At 43.1% G+C, this 21,675-nt stretch overlaps 1 protein-coding gene across 1 annotated transcript in view; it reads right to left on the reverse strand.

The window, feature by feature from the left end:
- Window positions 1-21,675, reverse strand: part of wwp2 (WW domain containing E3 ubiquitin protein ligase 2) — a 63,624-nt gene that overhangs the window by 29,959 nt on the left and 11,990 nt on the right. The window contains exons 6-10 of the mRNA XM_036567997.1: window positions 14,046-14,124; window positions 11,190-11,302; window positions 10,903-11,107; window positions 10,078-10,167; window positions 6,298-6,472 (exon numbers count right to left, since the gene is read on the reverse strand). Coding sequence (XP_036423890.1) covers window positions 6,298-6,472; window positions 10,078-10,167; window positions 10,903-11,107; window positions 11,190-11,302; window positions 14,046-14,124 — 662 coding nt within the window. The remainder of the gene's footprint in view (window positions 1-6,297; window positions 6,473-10,077; window positions 10,168-10,902; window positions 11,108-11,189; window positions 11,303-14,045; window positions 14,125-21,675) is intronic.

Here is a 21,675-nt window from a genome sequence, read left to right on the forward strand (position 1 = left end):
AAATGTCACTACTGAGGACGGACCCCCCCCACCACCTTTACTAAACCCCCAAACTAAGTGTGGCCCCAGGTTTCCTCTTTTCAGACCAAAATCAGACGCAGTTCTGAAAACAATCACACCGTTTATCAGCCGAGAGACTCCAAACTCGGCTCAGCTGGAATTCCAGCGGCCGCAGCTCAGACTCACACAGCGATAAACTCGGAGGAAAGAGTGCGTGTCACTCACTCACTCACTCCGCCGTCTGTCTATAGGACCGGCCCTCTCAGCTTCTATGACTAAAAAAGGTAGAAAAAATGAAATAAAAGCATGACATCATCCCCACTGCCGCTTCCTGCCCGGCTGCCCAGAGGCACACCGCCCTGCCAGCGAGGGAGAGAGAGGACGAAAAAGAGGAGAGGAGGGAGGGAAGACGAAAACCAACAACACAAAGGAACACTGAGAGAGAGAGAGAGAGAGAGAGAGAGAGAGAGAGAGAGAGAGAGAGAGAGAGGAGCTAAAGACATCATGGAGAAGTGTCTGATCGACCTATCAGACGTGATGTCTAATTAAACTCACTACCTATAATTACTAATTTAGTCATTAAGAGGTTCATTAAACTCAGGTCAAACTGTGTGATGTGAGTACAAAACTAAACAAAACATCTCAGGGACACATTTCTGCACAGATACCGGTCATATTATCTTGTCAATAATCAGATATCAAAGTACTCCAGTCAAAACTCTGGTGTTTTAGTCCAATTACAATATTGAAGTACCTTGTAAACTAAACTCTGAAAAACTGAACGAAAAAAGCTAAAAGAGATTTTAACTGTAAAATATAAAACACTGACAAACTGCAATGCAACTACAGGCTTACATGTAATGGCTAACTGTAACTAACTGTAATACATCACAGCTAACTGTAACTAACTGTAATACATCACAGCTAACTGTAACTAACTGTAATATATCACAGCTAACTGTAACTAACTGTAATGCGTAACAGTTAACTGTAACTAACTGTAATACATCACAGCTAACTGTAACTAACTGTAATGCGTAACAGTTAACTGCAGCTGTACTATGTAACGGCTAACTGTAACTAGCTGTAATAAATATTGGCTAAATGTAGCTGTAATATACAGTGGCCAATTGTAACTTGATGATGTGTGATTATATGATGGAAAACAGCAGGAGAGACATACAGAATCAGAGAGAGAGAGACAGAGAGAGAGAGAGAGAGAGAGAGAGAGACAGAGAGAGAGAGAGAGAGAGAGAGAGAGAGAGAGGAGCAAGCAAGAATGAACAAGAGAGAGTGAAGAGATGGAAAAAAGAGTAAGAGGGAAGAAATGAAGAAAAGAGAGCAGAGATGAAGAAAGAGTGTAGTGAGAGTGTAGTGAAAATGTAGAGAGGGTGTAGTGGGGTGTAGTGAGTAGTGGGGGTGTACTGAGGGTGTAGTGGGGGTATAGTGGGGGTGTAGTGGGGGTGTAGTGAGGGTGTAGTGGGTGTGTAGTGAGAATGTACTGAGGGTGTAGTGCAGGTGTAGAGGGGTGTAGTGGGGTGTTGTAGGGATGTAGCGAGGGTGTAGTGAGTAGTGGGGGTGTACTGAGGGTGTAGCGAGGGTGTAGTGAGGATGTACTGAGGGTGTAGAGGAGGTGTAGAGGGGTGTAGTGGGGGGGTGTAGTGGTGGTGGTGTGGGGGTGTAGTGAGGGTGTAGTGGGAGTGTAGAGAGGGTGTAGTGGGGTGTAGTGAGTAGTGGGGGTGTACTGAGGGTGTAGTGGGGGTATAGTGGGGGTGTAGCGAGGGTGTAGTGGGTGTGTAGTGAGAATGTACTGAGGGTGTAGTGCAGGTGTAGAGGGGTGTAGTGGGGTGTTGTAGGGATGTAGCGAGGGTGTAGTGAGTAGTGGGGGTGTACTGAGGGTGTAGCGAGGGTGTAGTGAGGATGTACTGAGGGTGTAGAGGAGGTGTAGAGGGGTGTAGTGGGGGGGTGTAGTGGTGGTGGTGTGGGGGTGTAGTGAGGGTGTAGTGGGAGTGTAGTGAGTAGTGGGGGTGTACTGTGTACTGTAGTTTGTGTGTAGTGAGTGTACTGAGGGTGTAGTACTGTACTGTGAGGGTGTAAAGGGGTGTAGTGGGGGTGTAACAAGGGTGTACTAAGGGGGTAGTTGGGGTGTAGTGGGGGGTGTAGTGGGGGTGGGTGGTGTAGGTGTAGATGTGTATTTTATACAGCAGTGAGTGTAGAGTTTTATGTGCAGAAAATTGTGTGAAATGGACAGAAGGAGAGAGAGAGAGAGAGAGAGAGAGAGAGAGAGAGAGAGTGCGTGTGTGTGTGTGTGTGTGTGAGAGTGTGTATGTGTGTGTGTGTGAGAGTGTGTATGTGTGTGTGTGTGTGTGAGAGTGTGTATGTGTGTGTGTGTGCGCGAGAGTGTGGGGATGGTGGGGGGGTTGTTGGATGGAAGGCCGGAAGCAGCAGTTAATGACTCTGGCACTGCGTCCAAACGCAAACGAGCGGCAATTACTACACAAACCGCTCTGTGTGTGAGAGAATCTGAGCACCTCGCCATTCAATTTCGTTTCAGCGTGCCGAGACTGGATAAAGCGATTTTCAATGCATGTTCATTTTACATTTCAACACTCTATGATGTTTATATAATAATACAAGCTATAGCTGTACATGCTCTGTAAAGGAACATTCCACCACATTTTTAAATTTCTGCAAAATTAAACAGTTAAGATGTAAACAGAGTGGTTCATATTGGTTCAGAGTGGTTTGGTGTGAAACGCTCTGTTCTAGATAAACTTATCGAGTCAGAACTGTTCACAGTGGTGGTGATAGGAACCAGACGTCCACCTCTAAAAGCTCCCTCACAGAAAGTTCCTACATGAAATGGTTATGAATTCACTGCCTGATGACTGAGACACTGTTTTAGGATAGTTTTGAGAACTTAAACTCCATTCATGGTGGAGGGATACATGCAGGGCGCTGTGAGGCAAAATAGACCCCAAAGAAAACTTATTATTTCAGATTTTCCACTATTTTCCATCATCAACATTCCTTATAAACTCAGATGACTCGTGTAGGTTCACTGGTGGTTCTGGATAGTAAATAAAATGTCTATATTTGTGTTGTAGTCATGGCGACCCCTGGTTCCTATCACCACCACTGTAAAGACCTCTGAACCATTTCACACCAAACCACTCTGAATCTCTCTGTTTACATCTCACACACTGAATCATGCAGACATGTTGAAAAAAAACAGTGGAATTTCCTTTTAACATGAATTAATTTCATGAAAATCTTTAATGGAAATCACATATTAGCAATACACTATATGGCCAAAAGTATGTGGACACCCCTCCTAATTAATAAGGTGTTTCAGCCACACCCATTACTAACAGGTGTATAAAATCAAGCACACAGCCTCGCAGTCTCAATAGACAAACACTGTCAGTAGAATGGGTCGTACCGCAGAGCTCAGTGACATGGTAAGTAAAATCGCCTGTCCTTTGTTGCGTCGCTCACTACAGAGTTCCAATCTGCCTCTGGAAGCAACATCAGCATGAGAACTGAGCATCAGGATCTTCATGAAATGGGTTTCCATGCCTGAGCAGCTACACACCAGCCGTTCACGTTTGTGGCAGACAGGTGACGGCAAACCGGATATTCCATTGCTTTTAATAGAGTCGTAACAGAAAATTCTGCCACCACCAGCAGCAACGCTCCACAGACCACAGGCGTGAGCGGAACGCTCCGTCAAGAGTTCAATTTTCCCAACTTCTGCAACTGTGGAATGAACTGGAATTAGATTTTTTTGGGAGCCATGGATGCCAAACGTCTCATTGTTGAGTTACAGACGAACTCAGTACCGTACAACACAAAATAAGAGTGCAGAGCGTCCTCCTGTCTTTCTCCACCTTAAATAAACAATGTACATTGCTAAAGCTCTGCTCTGGTAATCGTCCATTTTCGCTGGCACTGTGGTCACCATGGCAACATTCGTCCCACCATTGGCTGAATACCGCTATCGTTCAATGCAAACATGTGAACGCAGCATAAGATCACCATGCACAATGACTATAATCGTGATTATGACGTTTTTCAGAATCTTTGAGAAGAGAACCGTGATGCGTCTAAGACTGGATTACTGCCGTGTCTGCAGTGCAGAGCTGATCTGGTCAGCAGTGAGTGGGTGTGTGTTGTGTAGAATGTGCTCAGGCCGATGAAATGTTGCAGTCAGACGTGAGATTTCTGAGCCGTGTGACGGGGATGAACCTCGTGAGGGACATTTGTAGTCGATCAGCCAAGACATGCTCGGTGTCTGAGGCAGAGGTTCGCTACCCGACGGCGCCCGATAAAACCATGTACAACATCAAGCTCTAATGAATGTTTTTTATTTGCATAGTAGATTTTTATGGGGCCGCTGTCGGCTGGATCTTTCGGTTGGTGGATTAATACAGATTAGTCTAAAATACGACTCTTTAGGAATCATCTCCAAGTCTAATTAGGGATGTCTCAGTTTGTTTTATTTTGACCACTGAGCTGATTCAAGTTTTTAATATTGAGAATCAGACGATACTGATTCTAAAGTCCGATCCTCTATCTATTTATAGATAATACAGTGGAACAACTTAGGCAAGGCTACGCTCCTCGGCTAATTAATACAACAGTAAAATCGGTTCTTTTTATCGTGTGAATAATGTGACATTTTGGACTGTAATGTTTTGTTTTTCAGCCTACTTTTTCAAAATGACCATCTGATTGACTGAGTTAATGATTTATATAACAGTTACTTTAAAGGAGCAGCATGTAAGATGATGCAAGCTGTCGATTCATACTTCAAACAGAAACAGAAAGCTTTAAGTTATGGTGTCCATGCAATCACAAGAAACAAGGAAATACACGGTCCCACCTCCCTCTTCACTCCTCCGCCTCATTACCAGTCTAAAAGAAACGATGCAAGTTCAGCATCAAACTTCATCCCTTTACTCACGAGAGCCCCAGCGGTGGAGAGCAACGCCAAAGCTAACTCTTGTTTTGCTTCCGTTTATGTGAGTTCTGTTCTTTGCAGCTGAATGTAGTTTCTTCCCAGGAGTGGCCGGTGGTGGTGATAATGCTCGTTTGCCAAAAGCTTCAGCCATCGGTGTGTTCACTCAATGCTACAGTGACTCACTATCGCCTCTTGAGGTACAAAGTGGTATTTCAAGACAGGACAGGCTGAGGCTAACAGGTTAGCATGTTAACTTCAGCAGATATCTCTGCAACGTGATACATAGACATCTTTGACATAACATCAAAACTGTTATTGCCTCACATTCCGTTGATATTTGAAATGTTTTAAGCTAAAAACCTTAAAACTTCAGTGAAATATGCAGTTAAATCACTTCATTTCGTTACTATGTGCAGAGTATTGCACACTCTGAACTGATGAACTTTGGTTTCATAGGACTCTACGTGGGAAATAACCATCCCGTAAGTCGGTGAATTTGCTTCGATTCAACAGCAATAACAGCAGCTGCTCCCTTCTCTCACCTTCAAACGAACACAGGTCGGTTTTAAAGACAATCAAACGCATCTTTTTTCCTGAATGTGACGTGTTTCCAAGTGAAACAGGATGCTTGGGCGGGAAATATTTGCGGGCAGGACATGACCATTTAAGGGGTTAATATGTGGTTGGTTAATTTTCTAAATAACGAATAAACTAAAAACAAAACAGAAAGTTGGTCAATGCTGCAACAAACTGCACAATCACAATTTTTAACCAGAAAATATTTGAATAATTATGTGAACAATAATCATACAGTCCAAGCTTAGTCTATAAAACTGAGTCAGTACGCCATCTCTCTCAGAGCAGATAAACACAGTCCCTGCTGCTATCAGCTGTGGGTGAATTCTAAAACAGGCCGTCTGTCTGTCTGTCTGTCAGCGTCCAGCCCCAGAGCTGAGGGGGCGGACGCTATTCCTGTTTCATCCTCTGGGTGGAGCTGCAGGAGGCGGAGCTAGAAATAGCTCTGGATCGGACATTCTGCAACATTTACAGTAATTAGCTCTCAACAACCCGCCCAAAGCAGCTTATTATTCTTAACCGAATAAAACGCCCTCACAAAAGTGCCGCCCCCGGGGTATGCCACTGTACCCAGCATGCACTGCTGCAGGCGACAGCTGAGTCAGTGAGGCAGGAGGACTGGAAAAGTACTAAGAGTTCAGACAGACGGGTCACAGCAGGAAGACCGAACGGATGAAACAGAGGAGGATGAAGTCACAGGTCATACAGTACATACAGCACATACCCTCTCTCTCTCTCTCTCTCTCTCTCTCTCTCACCTGGTACAGGTATCGCTGGTTGAACTGGTGCATGGCTCCCTGTAGCTGGCTCCGCTGGCTCTGCCACTGCTCGTAGTTTCTGACGGATTCAGGTGTGGGCCGCTGCCAGGTGGTGGTCCTGGTGTTGTGGTCGACATAGTAGAACCGGCCACGCTGATCCACACGCTTCTCCCACCTACACACACACACACACACACACACACACATATATATATATATACACATACATATATGGTTCATTGACATGTCCAAGTACATTTTTGTCCCAAAAAATAATTGAATAATTATATGACATATCAAATTATTCAACAATGCCTCTTTTGTGTGAACCATTTTCAGTGCATCCATATAAAACTCATTTTAATTTCTTTTTTCCTCCAAAAATGTCAGGTGGTGCAACCGTACAACCCTATATGTTGATTAAGTAAAATACCAAAAAAGGTAATTTAGTTATAGAATTCCTAATAAAATAGTTTGCCATGATTTTATGTTTGAAAGCTTTTAAATAAGGACCATGTTGCAAATAAGGCAACTTTAAAAAAGCTCAACTCACTGAAAAACTTTTGTCCACAAGTTCTTACTTCCTCAAATGTCACAACCAAAAACAAAGAACTTTTATTTTGACATTTTTTCTGAAAGAGGGGCCAGGACACTTCATCATAAAAAGACCCCAAGCGACCTTCATGATGCAATGCCAAGGTCACAGATTCAGTGAAAGTGTGATGTTTGAGTCGTGGTTAGAACGGTTCTGTTTACCATGTCAGGTGGTCTGACCTCAGGAGAACCATGAACATGTGGAATTATTATAATAATGTTTATTTATTTGAATAAATGTGAGTATAAACTCAAGTTAAATGTTTCTACAGGTGTCTAAATACAACCCCATTTCCAAAAAAGTTGGGACCCAGTGCAAAATGTTAAAAAAAAAAAAATGCAATGATATGCAAATCATTTAAACCCTGTATTTCATTGACAATAGTACAAAGAGAACACATCAAATGTTGAAATGAAGAAATTTTATTATTTTTTGAAAAATATTTGCCCATTTTGAATTTGATGCCAACAACACGTTCCAAAAAAGTTGGGACGGGGGAACAAAAGGCTGGTAAAGTTATGTAATGCTAAAAAAACACCTAGTGGTTGATTGGCAACAGGTCAGTAACATGATTGGGTATAAAGAGCATCTCAGAGAGGCGGAGTCTTTCAGAAGTAAAGATGAGGGGGGGTTCACCACTCTGTGAAAGACCGCACCATCAAACAGTGCAACAATTCAAGAAGAACGCTTCTCAACATAAAATAGCAAAGAACTTCTGCTTTTCTTCATCTACGTATCTCATATCATTATTACTGCAGTGACACTGACGTGGTGGTGGTGTGTTAGTGTTTGTTGCGCTGGTGCAAGAATGACCCACCCCCCAAATAATACCTGCTCTGTAGGGGTCCTGCGGGGGTTCTGACCACTGAAGAGCAGAGTAACATAGTATGCAGAGAAACAGATGGACTACAGTCTGTAACTGTAGAACTACAGAGTGAAACTATGCGGTCAGTGGAGCTGATACAGTGGACAGTGAGTGTAGAAACAAGGAGGTGATTTTACTGTTATGTATGTATACCTGTACACATAAACACACAGATTCACACAGAGCTGTGTTGTTTTAGTCTATCTCCATGTATGGAGCTCATATCTAAACACACTGTGTCGGGGGGTGGTGGGGGGTGGTGTTGAGGTTGTGGCTATTCTCATAGTTCTGACCTCAGCACAGCAGAATTTAGCAGGGAAAACAGCACATATTCTCTCTGTGTTCTCCAGGCTGAAGTCTCTCCCACAGAGCAGCACAGACTGTACATGTGTGTGTGTGTGTGTGTGTGTGTGTGTGTGTGTGTGTGTGTGTGTGCTGTTCAAACACACTCCACTCACACTCTCCTGTCTCCCAAAGACTGGCCAACGCAGGCCCCGAGCTGCTCTTAGCGCGCTACGCTAATTGAGCCTCAGAAGAGCCGCCTGTTCTGAAAGAGCTTCTGTTCTCCTCCAGCTCGAACTGCAGCGGAAAAACTGAAGCAGGACGACCTTTACGCTTTCGCAACCAGAACACACCAACACCAGCGCTTTAAAGCGATAGTTCAGTGAAAAATCATGTTCCCCGAGCCCCCCCCCTGTAGGGGTCCTTACCCCAAAGCCAGAACATCAGCCAAGACGTGTTTAGAGATTATTGAACAAACCCACACGGTTTGAAGCAAAGGTAGACCAGGTGTAGTGCAGTTAGCACCACGCTAATTGGTTGAGGATTATCACGATGTGCAAATCATGCAAATAATTTTAAAGGAAAATAGTACAAAGACAACATATCAAATGTTCAAATCTGTTTTTGAAAAATATTTGCCCATTTTGAATTTTATGCCAACAACACGTTCTAAAAAAGTTGGGACGGGGGCCTGTTTACCACTGTGTTTCATCACCTCTACTTCAACAACACTCGTGTTTGGGAGCTGAGGAGACGCTGCTGTAGTTCTGAAAGTGAAATGTTTTCCTGTTCTTGTTTGATACAGGATTTCAGCTGCTCAACAGTTCAGGGGCTCATTTGTCATATTTTTCATTTCATAATGTGCCAAATGTTTTCAGTGGTGACAAGTCTGGACTGCAGACAGGTCAGTTTAGTGCACGTCATGCATGCCATGTGCACTAATTCACCCCTATACCATCATGAATGCTGGCTTTTGAACTGTGCACTGATAACAAGCTGAGTGGTCTTTAGCCCGGAGGACACAGTGAACATGATTTCCAAAAAGAATTTCAAATATTGATTCATCAGACCACAGGACGCTTTTCCACTTCATCTCAGTTCATTTTAAATGAGCTCAGGCCCAGAGAAGGCGGTGGCGTTTCTAGATCCTGTTTATGTACAGTTTCTTCTTTGCGTTTTTGAGTTTTAACTTTCATTTGTGGATGCAGTGATGAACTGTTTTCACAGACAGTGCTTTTCAGAAGTGTTTCTGAGCCCATGCAGTGATTTCCACTACAGAATCATGTCTGTTTTTAATGCAGTGCTGTCTGAGGGCCCAAAGATCACAGCCAGCAAATACTGGTTTTTGGCCTTGTCCCTTACATACAGAGATTTCTCCAGATTCTCTGAATCTTTTAATGGTATTATGTACTGTAGATGATGAAAAGCAGAAGTTCTTTGCTATTTTATCTTGAGAAGCGTTCTTCTTGAATTGTTGCACTATTTAATTGTGTAGTCTTTCACAGAGTGGTGAACCCCTCCTCATCTTTACTTCTGAAAGGCTCCGCCTCTCTGAGATGCTCTTTTATATCCAATCGTGTTACTGACCTGTTGCCAATCAACCACTAGGTGTTTTTTTTAGCATTACACAACTTTACACGCCTTTTGTTCCCCCGTCCCAACTTTTAGAGCATCAAATTCAAAATGGGCAAATATTTTTCAAACAACAGAATTTCTCAGTTTAAATATTTGCTATGTTGTCTTTGTACTATTTTCAATGAAATACAGGGTTTAAATGATTTGCACGTCATTGCATTTTGTTTTTATTTACAATGGGGTTGTAATATTTTTCTAATTAAACTAAAAACTAAACTGAACTCTTTGCATTGATTTCTTAAATCTCCTTGTGTTCTCTCTTCTTGTTATTTCGGTGATGCTTTGTCAACACAGTAAGTAAATATGATGTGAAGTTCATATGTGTGATTAAAGCTCACTGAAATGTTGACATTTAAAAATGTAGAGAGTGATAAAAAAGGTAGGGAGATATATAGATACTGACCCAGGTGGGAGGGGTCGTTCCCAGGTTGTAGTTTTGGTGTTGTGATCAACGTAATAAACCCGCCCATGAGGGAGAACTCTCTGTTCCCAGCTGCAGAGAGAGAGAGAGAGAGAGAGAGAGAGAGAGAGAGAGAGACAGAAAGAGAGACAGAAAGAGAGAGAGAGAGAGAGAGAGAAGGATTAATAATGGAATTCTGCACAAATACTTACTGTGACTGCACATGCAACATATGCAACTACATCACATACAGCTGCACACGCGATATAAAACCGTACACTCGTGACAGAAACTTATACAACTGCACATACATGACACACAAAACTGTACATGCAACCTAGAAATGTTTGATGAGGCAACCATGCCCCTCTCACACACACACACACACCCCCCCACACACACACCCACACACAGACACACACACACACACACACACACACACCCCCACACACACACCCACACACAGACACACACACACACACACCCCCCCACACACACACCCACACACAGACAGACACACACACACACACACACACCCCCCCACACACAGACACACACACACCCACACACAGACACACACACACACACCCCCCCACACACAGACACACACACACACACACACACACCCCCCCACACACACACCCAGACACAGACACACACACACACACACACACACACACACAGACACACACACACACACACACACACCCCCACACACACACCCACACACAGACACACACACACACACACACACACACCCCCCCACACACACACCCAGACACAGACACACACACACACACACACACACACACAGACACACACACACACCCTGCAGGTAAGGATTCCATGGCAGGCTCTGTGGGCTGGTCATCAGTGGTGGGTGGGGCTGCATCTGCAGGGGGTGGGGCTATACTGTCTGGACCAATAGGAACGCTGTTTCCTGCAGATCTGAGTGATGGAGATGAGGGAGGGGGGGTGGGCCCCAGACTGCCACGCCCATTCTCCAGCACCTCCACCGGCAGCTCACCTTTACCTGAGCACACATATATGCGTATATTATTTGAAAACGTAACTATTCATATGTGATATGTAATGTTTTCAGGGGTGAAGCGTACCCGTGCGGTGGTGTGAGGAGGTTTCTCCGTTTATTTCTCCGTTAGTGAGAGTCGTTCCCCTCGAGCCGCTGGGAGACTCCGCACGAGATCCAGCAGCAGAGTGTCTCTGAGTCCTAAACACACAGATTATCATACGCTCAAAGTTTTACAGATAAACTGCACATAATTAAGTTATAAGCTAAAAGTAGTGGGACCACCCGCACTTTAGTTCATGTTTAAAGCACCATCAATTATAAATTTACCGTTATTTGTTAAATACATTAGTCTCAAACCTCCAGTACTAAAACGTTCACTTTAAAGAGGAACTCCACTGATTTATCAAAATTTCTGCATCATAAATTGATTAACTTGCAACCAGAGGCATGCAGAGTGGTTTGGTGTGAAACGCTCCGTTTTAAAGAAACTTAAGTCAGAACTGTTCACAGTGGTGGTGATAGGAACCAGACGTCCACCTCTAAAAGCTCCCTCACAGAAAGTTCCTACATGAAATGGTTATGAATTCACTGCCTGATGACTGAGACACTGTTTTATGATAGTTTAAAGAACTTAAACTCCATTCATGGTGGAGGGATACATGCAGGGCGCTGTGAGGCAAAATAGTCCCAAAGAAAATGTATTATTTCAGATTTTCCACTATTTTCCATCATCTGAACCATTTCACACCAAACCACTCTGAATCACTCTGTTTACACCTCAAACACTCAATTATGGGGGAATTTTGGAAAATCTGCAGAATTCCCCTTTAAGGCCTGCTGTAGGCAGGTACCCAACAGATGGGTTATGTGGAGCATATAACAGTGGAATTTGTCAGTGGCTCCCCTGCAATACAGAAATTTATTAGAACACTATGAACGAACACTTATCTAGTACATCTCGTAATGTTTAGCACTTTCTTTCTGTTGTGTATGTTTCTTTTCTGTTGTCAGTTTCTGTGAAGTCTATGTTTCTGACTCTTTTCTGTCAGTCTCTGAGCTCATCTGTAGTTTTTACTGTAATCTATTTGTACTAATTAAAGATAATTTTCTCTGAGTGAACAACAAAACTCTTTTGTAAGTTGCTCTAAATAAGCACATTTACATGCCGTAAATTTAAACGTAAAGCTCTATAAACTCACCTGCATTCACTCTATTATCCTCTCTAATGGACAGTGAACTGTATGTGGTGTATTTGGTTTCATATTTCGAATCATCATGAAAAGATTTAAATTCTTATGTTATTTAACTCAGCTAAGTGACACGCATAACACAAAGCTGCATCACATATACAACTGCACACGTGACAAAATGGATAATGCTAGCTGGCTAACTCTGCTGACTGGAAATAGCTAACACTCTAGCTAACTCTGCTAAATGGAAGTAGCTAACTCTATAGCTAACTCTGCTGACTGGAAACAGCTAACTCTATAGCTAACTCTGTTGACTGGAAACAGCTAACACTCTAGCTAACTCTGCTAAATGGAAGTAGCTAACTCTATAGCTAACTCTGCTGACTGGAAATAGCTAACTCTATAGCTAACTCTGCTGAGTGGAAACAGCTAACTCTATAGCTAACTCTGCTGAATGGATATAGCTAACTCTATAGCTAACTGTGCTGAATGGATATAGCTAACTCTATAGCTAACTCTGCTGAATGGATATAGCTAACTCTATAGCTAACTGTGCTGAATGGATATAGCTAACTCTATAGCTAACTCTGCTGACTGGAAACAGCTAACTCTATAGCTAACTCTGCTGACTGGAAACAGCTAACTCTATAGCTAACTCTGCTGAGTGGAAATAGCTAACTCTAGCTAACTCTGCTGAGTGGAAATAGCTAACTCTATAGCTAACTGTGCTGACTGGAAATAGCTAACTCTATAGCTAACTGTGCTGACTGGAAATAGCTAACTCTAGCTAACTCTGCTGACTGGAAACAGCTAACTCTATAGCTAACTCTGCTGACTGGAAACAGCTAACTCTATAGCTAACTCTGCTGACTGGAAATAGCTAACTCTGCTGACTGGAAATAGCTAACTCTAGCTAACTCTGCTGACTGGAAATAGCTAACTCTAGCTAACTCTGCTGACTGGAAATAGCTAACTCTAGCTAACTCTGCTGACTGGAAATAGCTCACTCTAGCTAACTCTGCTGACTGGAAATAGCTAACTCTAGCTAACTATGCTGACTGGAAACAGCTAACTCTATAGCTAACTCTGCTAAATGGAAGTAGCTAACTCTGCTGACTGGAAATAGCTAACTCTAGCTAACTCTGCTGAGTGGAAATAGCTAACTCTTGCTAACTCTGCTGACTGGAAATAGCTCATTCTAGCTAACTATGCTGACTGGAAATAGCTAACTCTAGCTAACTCTGCTGAGTGGAAATAGCTAACTCTTGCTAACTCTGCTGACTGAAAATAGCTAACTCTAGCTAACTCTGCTGACTGGAAATAGCTAATTCTATGGCTAACTCTGCTGACTGGAAATAGCTAACTCTATAGCTAATTCTGCTAAATGGAAATAGCTAACTCTATAGCTAACTTTGCTGACTGGAAATAGCTAACTCTGCTGACTGGAAATAGCTAACTCTAGCTAACTCTGCTCATGGAAAAAAGCTAACTAATTCTGATGACTAAAAGTAGCTAACGCTAACTAACTGACAATGGCTAATACAAGCTAACTCTGCGAGACTTCTTCTGCCTCCTATCTACAGACTGTCACACAGCACCACCTCCTGTACTGAAGCAGCAACTGTTCAAAGTCTCTGCTGCTACAAGCTGATTGAGGAACAAAACTGCAGCAGAATTTGATCAAAAACAGCTTAAATATGCATTACAGATTTCAAAAACACCTTCTATTTTGATAATAGCTGTTTCCTGACCTGCTGTGGGGGCTGGCAGTTCCGGGCGTCTCGTCGCTCTGAGTCCTGCGGAGATTTGGCCGATCTGATTGCAGCATCTCTGCACACACAAATAATTTCAATTCATTTATTTAGACTCACTTAATTCAGAAACTGTCAAACTGGGGACCTTCTGGCCAAAGTGCTGCGGAGATTAGCGTTTACCCTCATCTAACGCTCTGAATTCAGTTCCTGAAGGTGACTTTATTAAAACCTTTATTAATTACCTACAAAAAAAAAGAATAACCAAATCCCATAATTAAAATCCGAATATCTGCCCAACGAACAAATTTCTGAATATTCGGATATTCAGGTCCAGCGCTAGTAAACAGCCATGTTTGCTAGTCATCTACTGGTTTATGTTATGGAGTTCTGCTCAAAATGAACTAAAATTGTCTACCGAAACATCTGATAATGTTTTGGTAGTGTTACATGATGTTTTGGTAGTGGCAAAATGAAATGTTCAGTCATTTGTTTTATTAAAAAAGAACCAAAACTAAGGTACAGGTCACGCAGTTCAGTGAACTGTGAGATGTGATGGTGAGGGTCACTGGGCGACAGGTAACGTCTACACCGGCGCAGTCTCAGTACTGAGCGCAGAGGCGGAGTGAGTGTGTAAATCAGGGGAACAAACCCAACAACCCCAAACACACACCTTTAACCCTCCCTCTGACATAAAGAAGCTGTTATTCTGCAGCGGACACGGACACGGACACACACACACACACACACACACACACACACACACACACACAGACCTGTTACACCACACTCGGGTCATTCACTAACATCTCTATTAGTTTCACACCAAGACACCCTGACCCGACCGCTCACTGCAGCGACTCCCACCAGCGAAACTCAGTTTGGAAACCCACTGTTTTATATGGAACCGTTTCCTTTTACTGACCTTGTTAGTCGAGGATTCATTAAACCATGAAGGAGATTATTAAAAACATACTGTAATTTTAATTATAAGTGGTTAATGAGGCATCACTGCTCTTACTCAGGAAAATGTTTGAAGGAGACAAGATTAGTCCCATTTGAGAAAATACAGGGTCAAAATGAACACTCAGTTCTGAAGCCTTCTTCAAATCAAACTTCATACTATAGTAGTGACTGGAAAAATCACAGTAGATACTGAATAATTCATAGTAGATACTCAATAATTTAGAATAGATACTCAATAATTCATTGTAGACACTGAATAATTAATAGCATATGCTGAATAATTAATAGAAGAAACTGAATAAGAGCAGATACTGAATAATAATTAATAACAAATACTGCATAATTAATAATAGACACTGAATAATTAATAGCAGATACTGAACAATTTATTGTGAAAATTGAATAATTAATAGAAGAAACTAAAAAATTAATAGCGGAAACTGAAAAATGGAAAGATGTGTTACAGTAGTAGCTGAGAGTGATCCAAGATGTGTTACAGTAGTAGCTGAGAGTGATCTGGGGCTGAGATGTGTTACAGTAGTAGCTAAGAGTGATCTGGGGCTGAGGTGTGTTACAGTAGTAGCTGAGAGTGATCCGAGATGTGTTACAGTAGTAGCTGAGAGTGATCTGGGGCTGAGATGTGTTACAGTAGTAGCTGAGAGTGATCTGGGGCTGAGATGTGTTACAGTAGTAGCTGAGAGTGATCTGAAATGTGTTACAGTAGTAGCTGAGAGTGATCTGGGGCTGAGATGTGTTACAGTAGTAGCTGAGAGTGATCCGAGATGTGTTACAGTAGTAGCTGAGAGTGATCTGGGGCTGAGGTATATTACAGTAGTAGCTGAGAGTGATCCAAGATGTGTTACAGTAGTAGCTGAGAGTGATCTGGGGCTGAGATGTGTTACAGTAGTAGCTGAGAGTGATCTGGGGCTGAGATGTGTTACAGTAGTAGCTGAGAGTGATCCGAGATGTGTTACAGTAGTAGCTGAGAGTGATCTGGGGCTGAGATGTGTTACAGTAGTAGCTGAGAGTGATCCGAGATGTGTTACAGTAGTAGCGGAGAGTGATCTGAAATGTGTTACAGTAGTAGTTGAGTGATCTGGGGCTGAGGTGTGTTACAGTAGTAGCTGAGAGTGATCTGGGGCTGAGATGTGTTAGAGTAGTAGCTGAGAGTGATCCGAGATGTGTTACAGTAGTAGCTGAGAGTGATCTGGGGCTGAGATGTGTTACAGTAGTAGCTGAGAGTGATCTGGGGCTGAGATGTGTTACAGTAGTAGCTGAGAGGGATCCGAGATGTGTTACAGTAGTAGCGGAGAGTGATCTGAAATGTGTTAGAGTAGCAGCTGAGAGTGATCTGAGGTCTGTTACAGTAGTAGTTGAGTGATCTGGGGCTGAGGTGTGTTACAGTAGTAGCTGAGAGTGATCTGGGGCTGAGATGTGTTAGAGTAGTAGCTGAGAGTGATCCGAGATGTGTTACAGTAGTAGCTGAGAGTGATCTGGGGCTGAGATGTGTTACAGTAGTAGCTGAGAGTGATCTGGGGCTGAGATGTGTTACAGTAGTAGCTGAGAGGGATCCGAGATGTGTTACAGTAGTAGCTGAGAGTGATCTGGGTCTGAGATGTGTTACAGTAGTAGCTGAGAGTGATCCGAGATGTGTTACAGTAGTAGCTGAGAGTGATCTGAGCTGTGTTACAGTAGTAGCTGAGAGTGATCTGGGGATGTGTTACAGTAGTAGCGGAGAGTGATCTGAAATGTGTTAGAGTAGTAGCTGAGAGTGATCTGAGATGTGTTACAGTAGTAGTTGAGTGATCTGGGGCTGAGGTGTGTTACAGTAGTAGCTGAGAGTGATCTGGGGCTGAGGTGTGTTACAGTAGTAGCTGAGAGTGATCTGAGGTGTGTTATAGTAGTAGCTGAGAGTGATCTGGGGCTGAGGTGTGTTACAGTAGTAGATGAGTGATCTGAGGTGTGTTGCAGTAGTAGCTGAGAGTGATCTGGGGCTGAGGTATATTACAGTAGTAGCTGAGAGTGATCTGGGGCTGAGGTGTGTTACAGTAGTAGCTGAGAGTGATCTGGGGCTGAGGTGTGTTACAGTAGTAGCTGAGAGTGATCTGGGGCCGAGGTGTGTTACAGTAGTAGCTGAGAGTGATCTGGGGCTGAGGTGTATTACAGTAGTAGCTGAGAGTGATCTGAGATGTGTTACAGTAGTAGCTGAGAGTGATCTGGGGCTGAGGTGTGTTACAGTAGTAGCTGAGAGTGATCTGGGGCTGAGATGTGTTACAGTAGTAGCTGAGAGTGATCTGGGGCTGAGATGTGTTACAGTAGTAGCTGAGAGTGATCCGAGATGTGTTACAGTAGTAGCTGAGAGTGATCTGGGGCTGAGGTGTGTTACAGTAGTAGCTGAGAGTGATCTGGGGCTGAGATGTGTTACAGTAGTAGCTGAGAGTGATCCGAGATGTGTTACAGTAGTAGCTGAGAGCAATCTGGGTCTGAGATGTGTTACAGTAGTAGCTGAGAGTGATCCGAGATGTGTTACAGTAGTAGCTGAGAGTGATCTGGGGCTGAGGTGTGTTACAGTAGTAGCTGAGAGTGATCTGAGGTGTGTTACAGTAGTAGCTGAGAGTGATCTGGGGCTGAGGTGTGTTACAGTAGTAGATGAGTGATCTGAGGTGTGTTGCAGTAGTAGCTGAGAGTGATCTGGGGCTGAGGTATATTACAGTAGTAGCTGAGAGTGATCTGGGGCTGAGGTGATCTGGGGCTGAGGTGTGTTACAGTAGTAGCCGAGAGTGATCCGAGATGTGTTACAGTAGTAGCTGAGAGTGATCTAGGGCTGAGGTGTATTACAGTAGTAGCTGAGAGTGATCTGAGATGTGTTACAGTAGTAGCTGAGAGTGATCTGGGGCTGAGGTGTGTTACAACAGTAGCTGAGAGTGATCTGAGATGTGTTACAGTAGTAGCTGAGAGTGATCTGGGGCTGAGATGTGTTACAGTAGTAGCTGAGAGTGATCTGGGGCTGAGGTGTGTTACAGTAGTAGCTGAGAGTGATCTGAGGTGTGTTACAGTAGTAGCTGAGAGTGATCTGAGCTGTGTTACAGTAGTAGCTGAGAGTGATCTGAGCTGTGTTACAGTAGTATCTGAGAGTGATCTGGGGCCGAGGTGTGTTACAGTAGTAGCTGAGAGTGATCTGGGGCTGAGGTGTGTTACAGTAGTAGATGAGTGATCTGAGGTGTGTTACAGTAGTAGCTGAGAGTGATCTGGGGCTGAGGTGTGTTACAGTAGTAGATGAGTGATCTGAGGTGTGTTACAGTAGTAGCTGAGAGTGATCTGGGGCTGAGGTGTGTTACAGTAGTAGATGAGTGATCTGAGGTGTGTTACAGTAGTAGCTGAGAGTGATCTGGGGCTGAGGTGTGTTACAGTAGTAGCTGAGAGTGATCTGGGGCTGAGCTGTGTTACAGTAGTAGCTGAGAGTGATCTGGGGCTGAGCTGTGTTACAGCAGTAGCTGAGAGTGATCTGAGGTGTGTTACAGTAGTAGCTGAGAGTGATCTGGGGCCGAGGTGTGTTACAGTAGTAGATGAGAGTGATCTGGGGCTGAGGTGTGTTACAGTAGTAGATGAGTGATCTGAGGTGTGTTACAGTAGTAGCTGAGAGTGATCTGGGGCTGAGGTGTGTTACAGTAGTAGATGAGTGATCTGAGGTGTGTTACAGTAGTAGCTGAGAGTGATCTGGGGCTGAGGTGTGTTACAGTAGTAGATGAGTGATCTGAGGTGTGTTACAGTAGTAGCTGAGAGTGATCTGGGGCTGAGGTGTGTTACAGTAGTAGCTGAGAGTGATCTGGGGCTGAGGTGTGTTACAGTAGTAGCTGAGAGTGATCTGGGGCTGAGGTGTATTACAGTAGTAGCTGAGAGTGATCTGGGGCTGAGATGTGTTACAGTAGTAGCTGAGAGTGATCTGAGCTGTGTTACAGTAGTAGCTGAGAGTGATCTGAGGTGTGTTACAGTAGTAGCTGAGAGTGATCTGGGGCTGAGGTGTGTTACAGTAGTAGATGAGTGATCTGAGGTGTATTACAGTAGTAGCTGAGAGTGATTTGGGGCTGAGGTGTGTTACAGTAGTAGCTGAGAGTGATCTGGGGCTGAGGTGTGTTACAGTAGTAGATGAGTGATCTGAGGTGTGTTACAGTAGTAGCTGAGAGTGATCTGGGTCTGAGATGTGTTACAGTAGTAGCTGAGAGTGATCTGGGGCTGAGGTGTTGCTTTAGGCTCAGTGCAGGTCCATTACTGGTTTATTCAGGCTGCCAGCAGAACAGCTGTGAGTGAAAAATCACACACACAGTGTTTCCACTCACAGCAGCTCACTGGGCCACGATCAACTCACACCAGCCTTACACAGCAGCTCTGCTTCTCTTTATAAACCGCCTGTCGGGCAGCTCGGGGGCCTGTTAGCCGCTCACAGTGCTGGACTGGACTGAACTTCTACTGACCATCACAAGTTTAAAGGAGTTTGGCCTGTGTTTTTAATACAAACAGATCATATTATCTCACTGTATTAAAGCCTGATCGGGTTTATTTAGAGGAAAACTGTTTCACACATTTAAACATCTGTGCCACTATCACTAACAGTGCTGTACTGGGATTAGGTTTAGATTAAAAGTACTGAGGTTAAGATTAGGTTTAGATTTAAATTATTGAAGTTAAGATTAGGTCTAGGTTTAAACTACTAAAGTTAAGATTAGATTTAGGTTTAACTTACTGAGGATAAGATTAGATTTATGTATACATTATTGAGGTTAAATTTAGGTTTAGGCTTAAATTACAAAAATTAAGATTAGGTTTAGGTTTAACTATGTTAAGATTTAGATCACTTAAGTTAACATCAGATTTATATTTAGATTAAGTAAAAAAAATATGTTGAAGTTAAATTAGGTTTAGGTTTAGATTTCTGAGGTTAAGGTTAGGTTTAGGTTTAAATTACTAAGGTTAAGATTAGGTTTAGGTTTAAATTGCTAAGGTTAAGATTAGGTTTAGGTTTAAACTACTGAGGTTACATTAGGTTTCGAATACTGAGGATAAGGTTTAGGTTACCGAGGTTAACATCGGAATTAGGTTTAGATTACTGAAGTTAGGACTAGGTTTAGGTTACTGAGGTTGAAATTAGGTTTAGGTTTAAATTACTGAGGTTAGGTTTAGATTTACGTTGCTGTTATTAAGATTATGTTTATGTTTAGGTTACTGAGGTTGAGATTAGATTAGGTTTAGGTTACTGAGGTTAAGATTAGGTTTAGGTTTAAATTACTGAGGTTAGGTTTAGATTTAGGTTGCTGTTATTAAGATTATGTTTATGTTTAGGTTACTGAGGTTGAGATTAGATTAGGTTTAGGTTACTGAGGTTAAGATTAGGTTTAGGTTTAAATTACTGAGGTTAGGTTTAGATTTAGGTTGCTGTTATTAAGATTATGTTTATGTTTAGGTTACTGAGGTTAACATTATTTTTAAGATTAGGTTCAGGTTACTGTCAGGTTTACTTTTACTTTCTAGGCTGTTGTGGTTACGGTTTAAGATTAGGTTAAGGTTACAGAGATTAAGGCTAGGCTTAGGGCTAAATTTAGGTGTTGCATCACTCAGCTACAGTAATATATGTATCAATGGAAGTCCTCATAAGGACAGTAATGTTAACATGTGTGTGAGAGCAGGGCTGAGTGTGTGTTCACTCCAAAGGTAAACGTGTTGAGTATAAACGGCTGTTTTTACTGAAGCTGCAGCACAAAGACCTGTTTATGTAGAGGAGGGAGGGAGTGTGTGTGTGTGTGTGTGTGTGTGTGTGTGTGTGTGTGTGTGTATATGTGAGAGACAGACTGCCAGGGGAAATGAGGAAAAACACTAAACTAACAAGAGCAGCCTTCAGACAGAACACAGAGACCCTCACACACCTCAACTACACACACACACACACATACACACACACACACACACACTCCATTTCCCCCCCAAATCCCCCGGGGAGTGGAGAGCAGAGCGGGCGCTCCAGACCTGCAGTCACTCCTACTGCACACACGAGCTGGTTTCCATTCTAACGTTTAACAAATTTAAAGTGAATTTCTCAAAAGTTGGCAAAACAAAATGTGAATAAATCGGTGTTTCCGTCAAATATGACGTGTACAAAACAAGACATGACACGTTTGTGGCATCTAGCGCGAGTCAAGACCCCTTTCTCACCGTGAGTGGAGGGATGTGAACCTTTATTATCTCTCAGTAGAGCCAGTTTACAGAGCAGGCCGTGGACCATATAATGGGGGCTGAAGTCTCTGTCCCACTTCTCTATCGCACATTGATACCGAGAACCCCACTGAGCCCCCGAGAACCGTATTTGAGCCCCGAGAACCCCACTGAGCCCTTGGAACACCGGAACTCCTTAGAACACCTGAGAACCCTAATGTCATAGACCAAACCCCAGAAAATCACACAAAAAACTTAAGAACCTCACTGAACCCTTAAGAACCTCACTGAACCCCAACAAACCCCAGAAAAACAAACCAAACCCCTGAGAACCTCTGAGATCCCTATTGAACCCCACTGTCACAGACCGAACCCCTGAGAATCCCCACAGTTCTGAGAGGACACAGTGCAAAACACGTGACTTCCGCTGCCGGTATTTCAACACTTATTTAAAAACTCC

The sequence above is a fragment of the Colossoma macropomum genome, unplaced genomic scaffold (assembly GCF_904425465.1).
Source record: "Colossoma macropomum unplaced genomic scaffold, Colossoma_macropomum, whole genome shotgun sequence".
Lineage (NCBI taxonomy): Eukaryota > Metazoa > Chordata > Actinopteri > Characiformes > Serrasalmidae > Colossoma > Colossoma macropomum.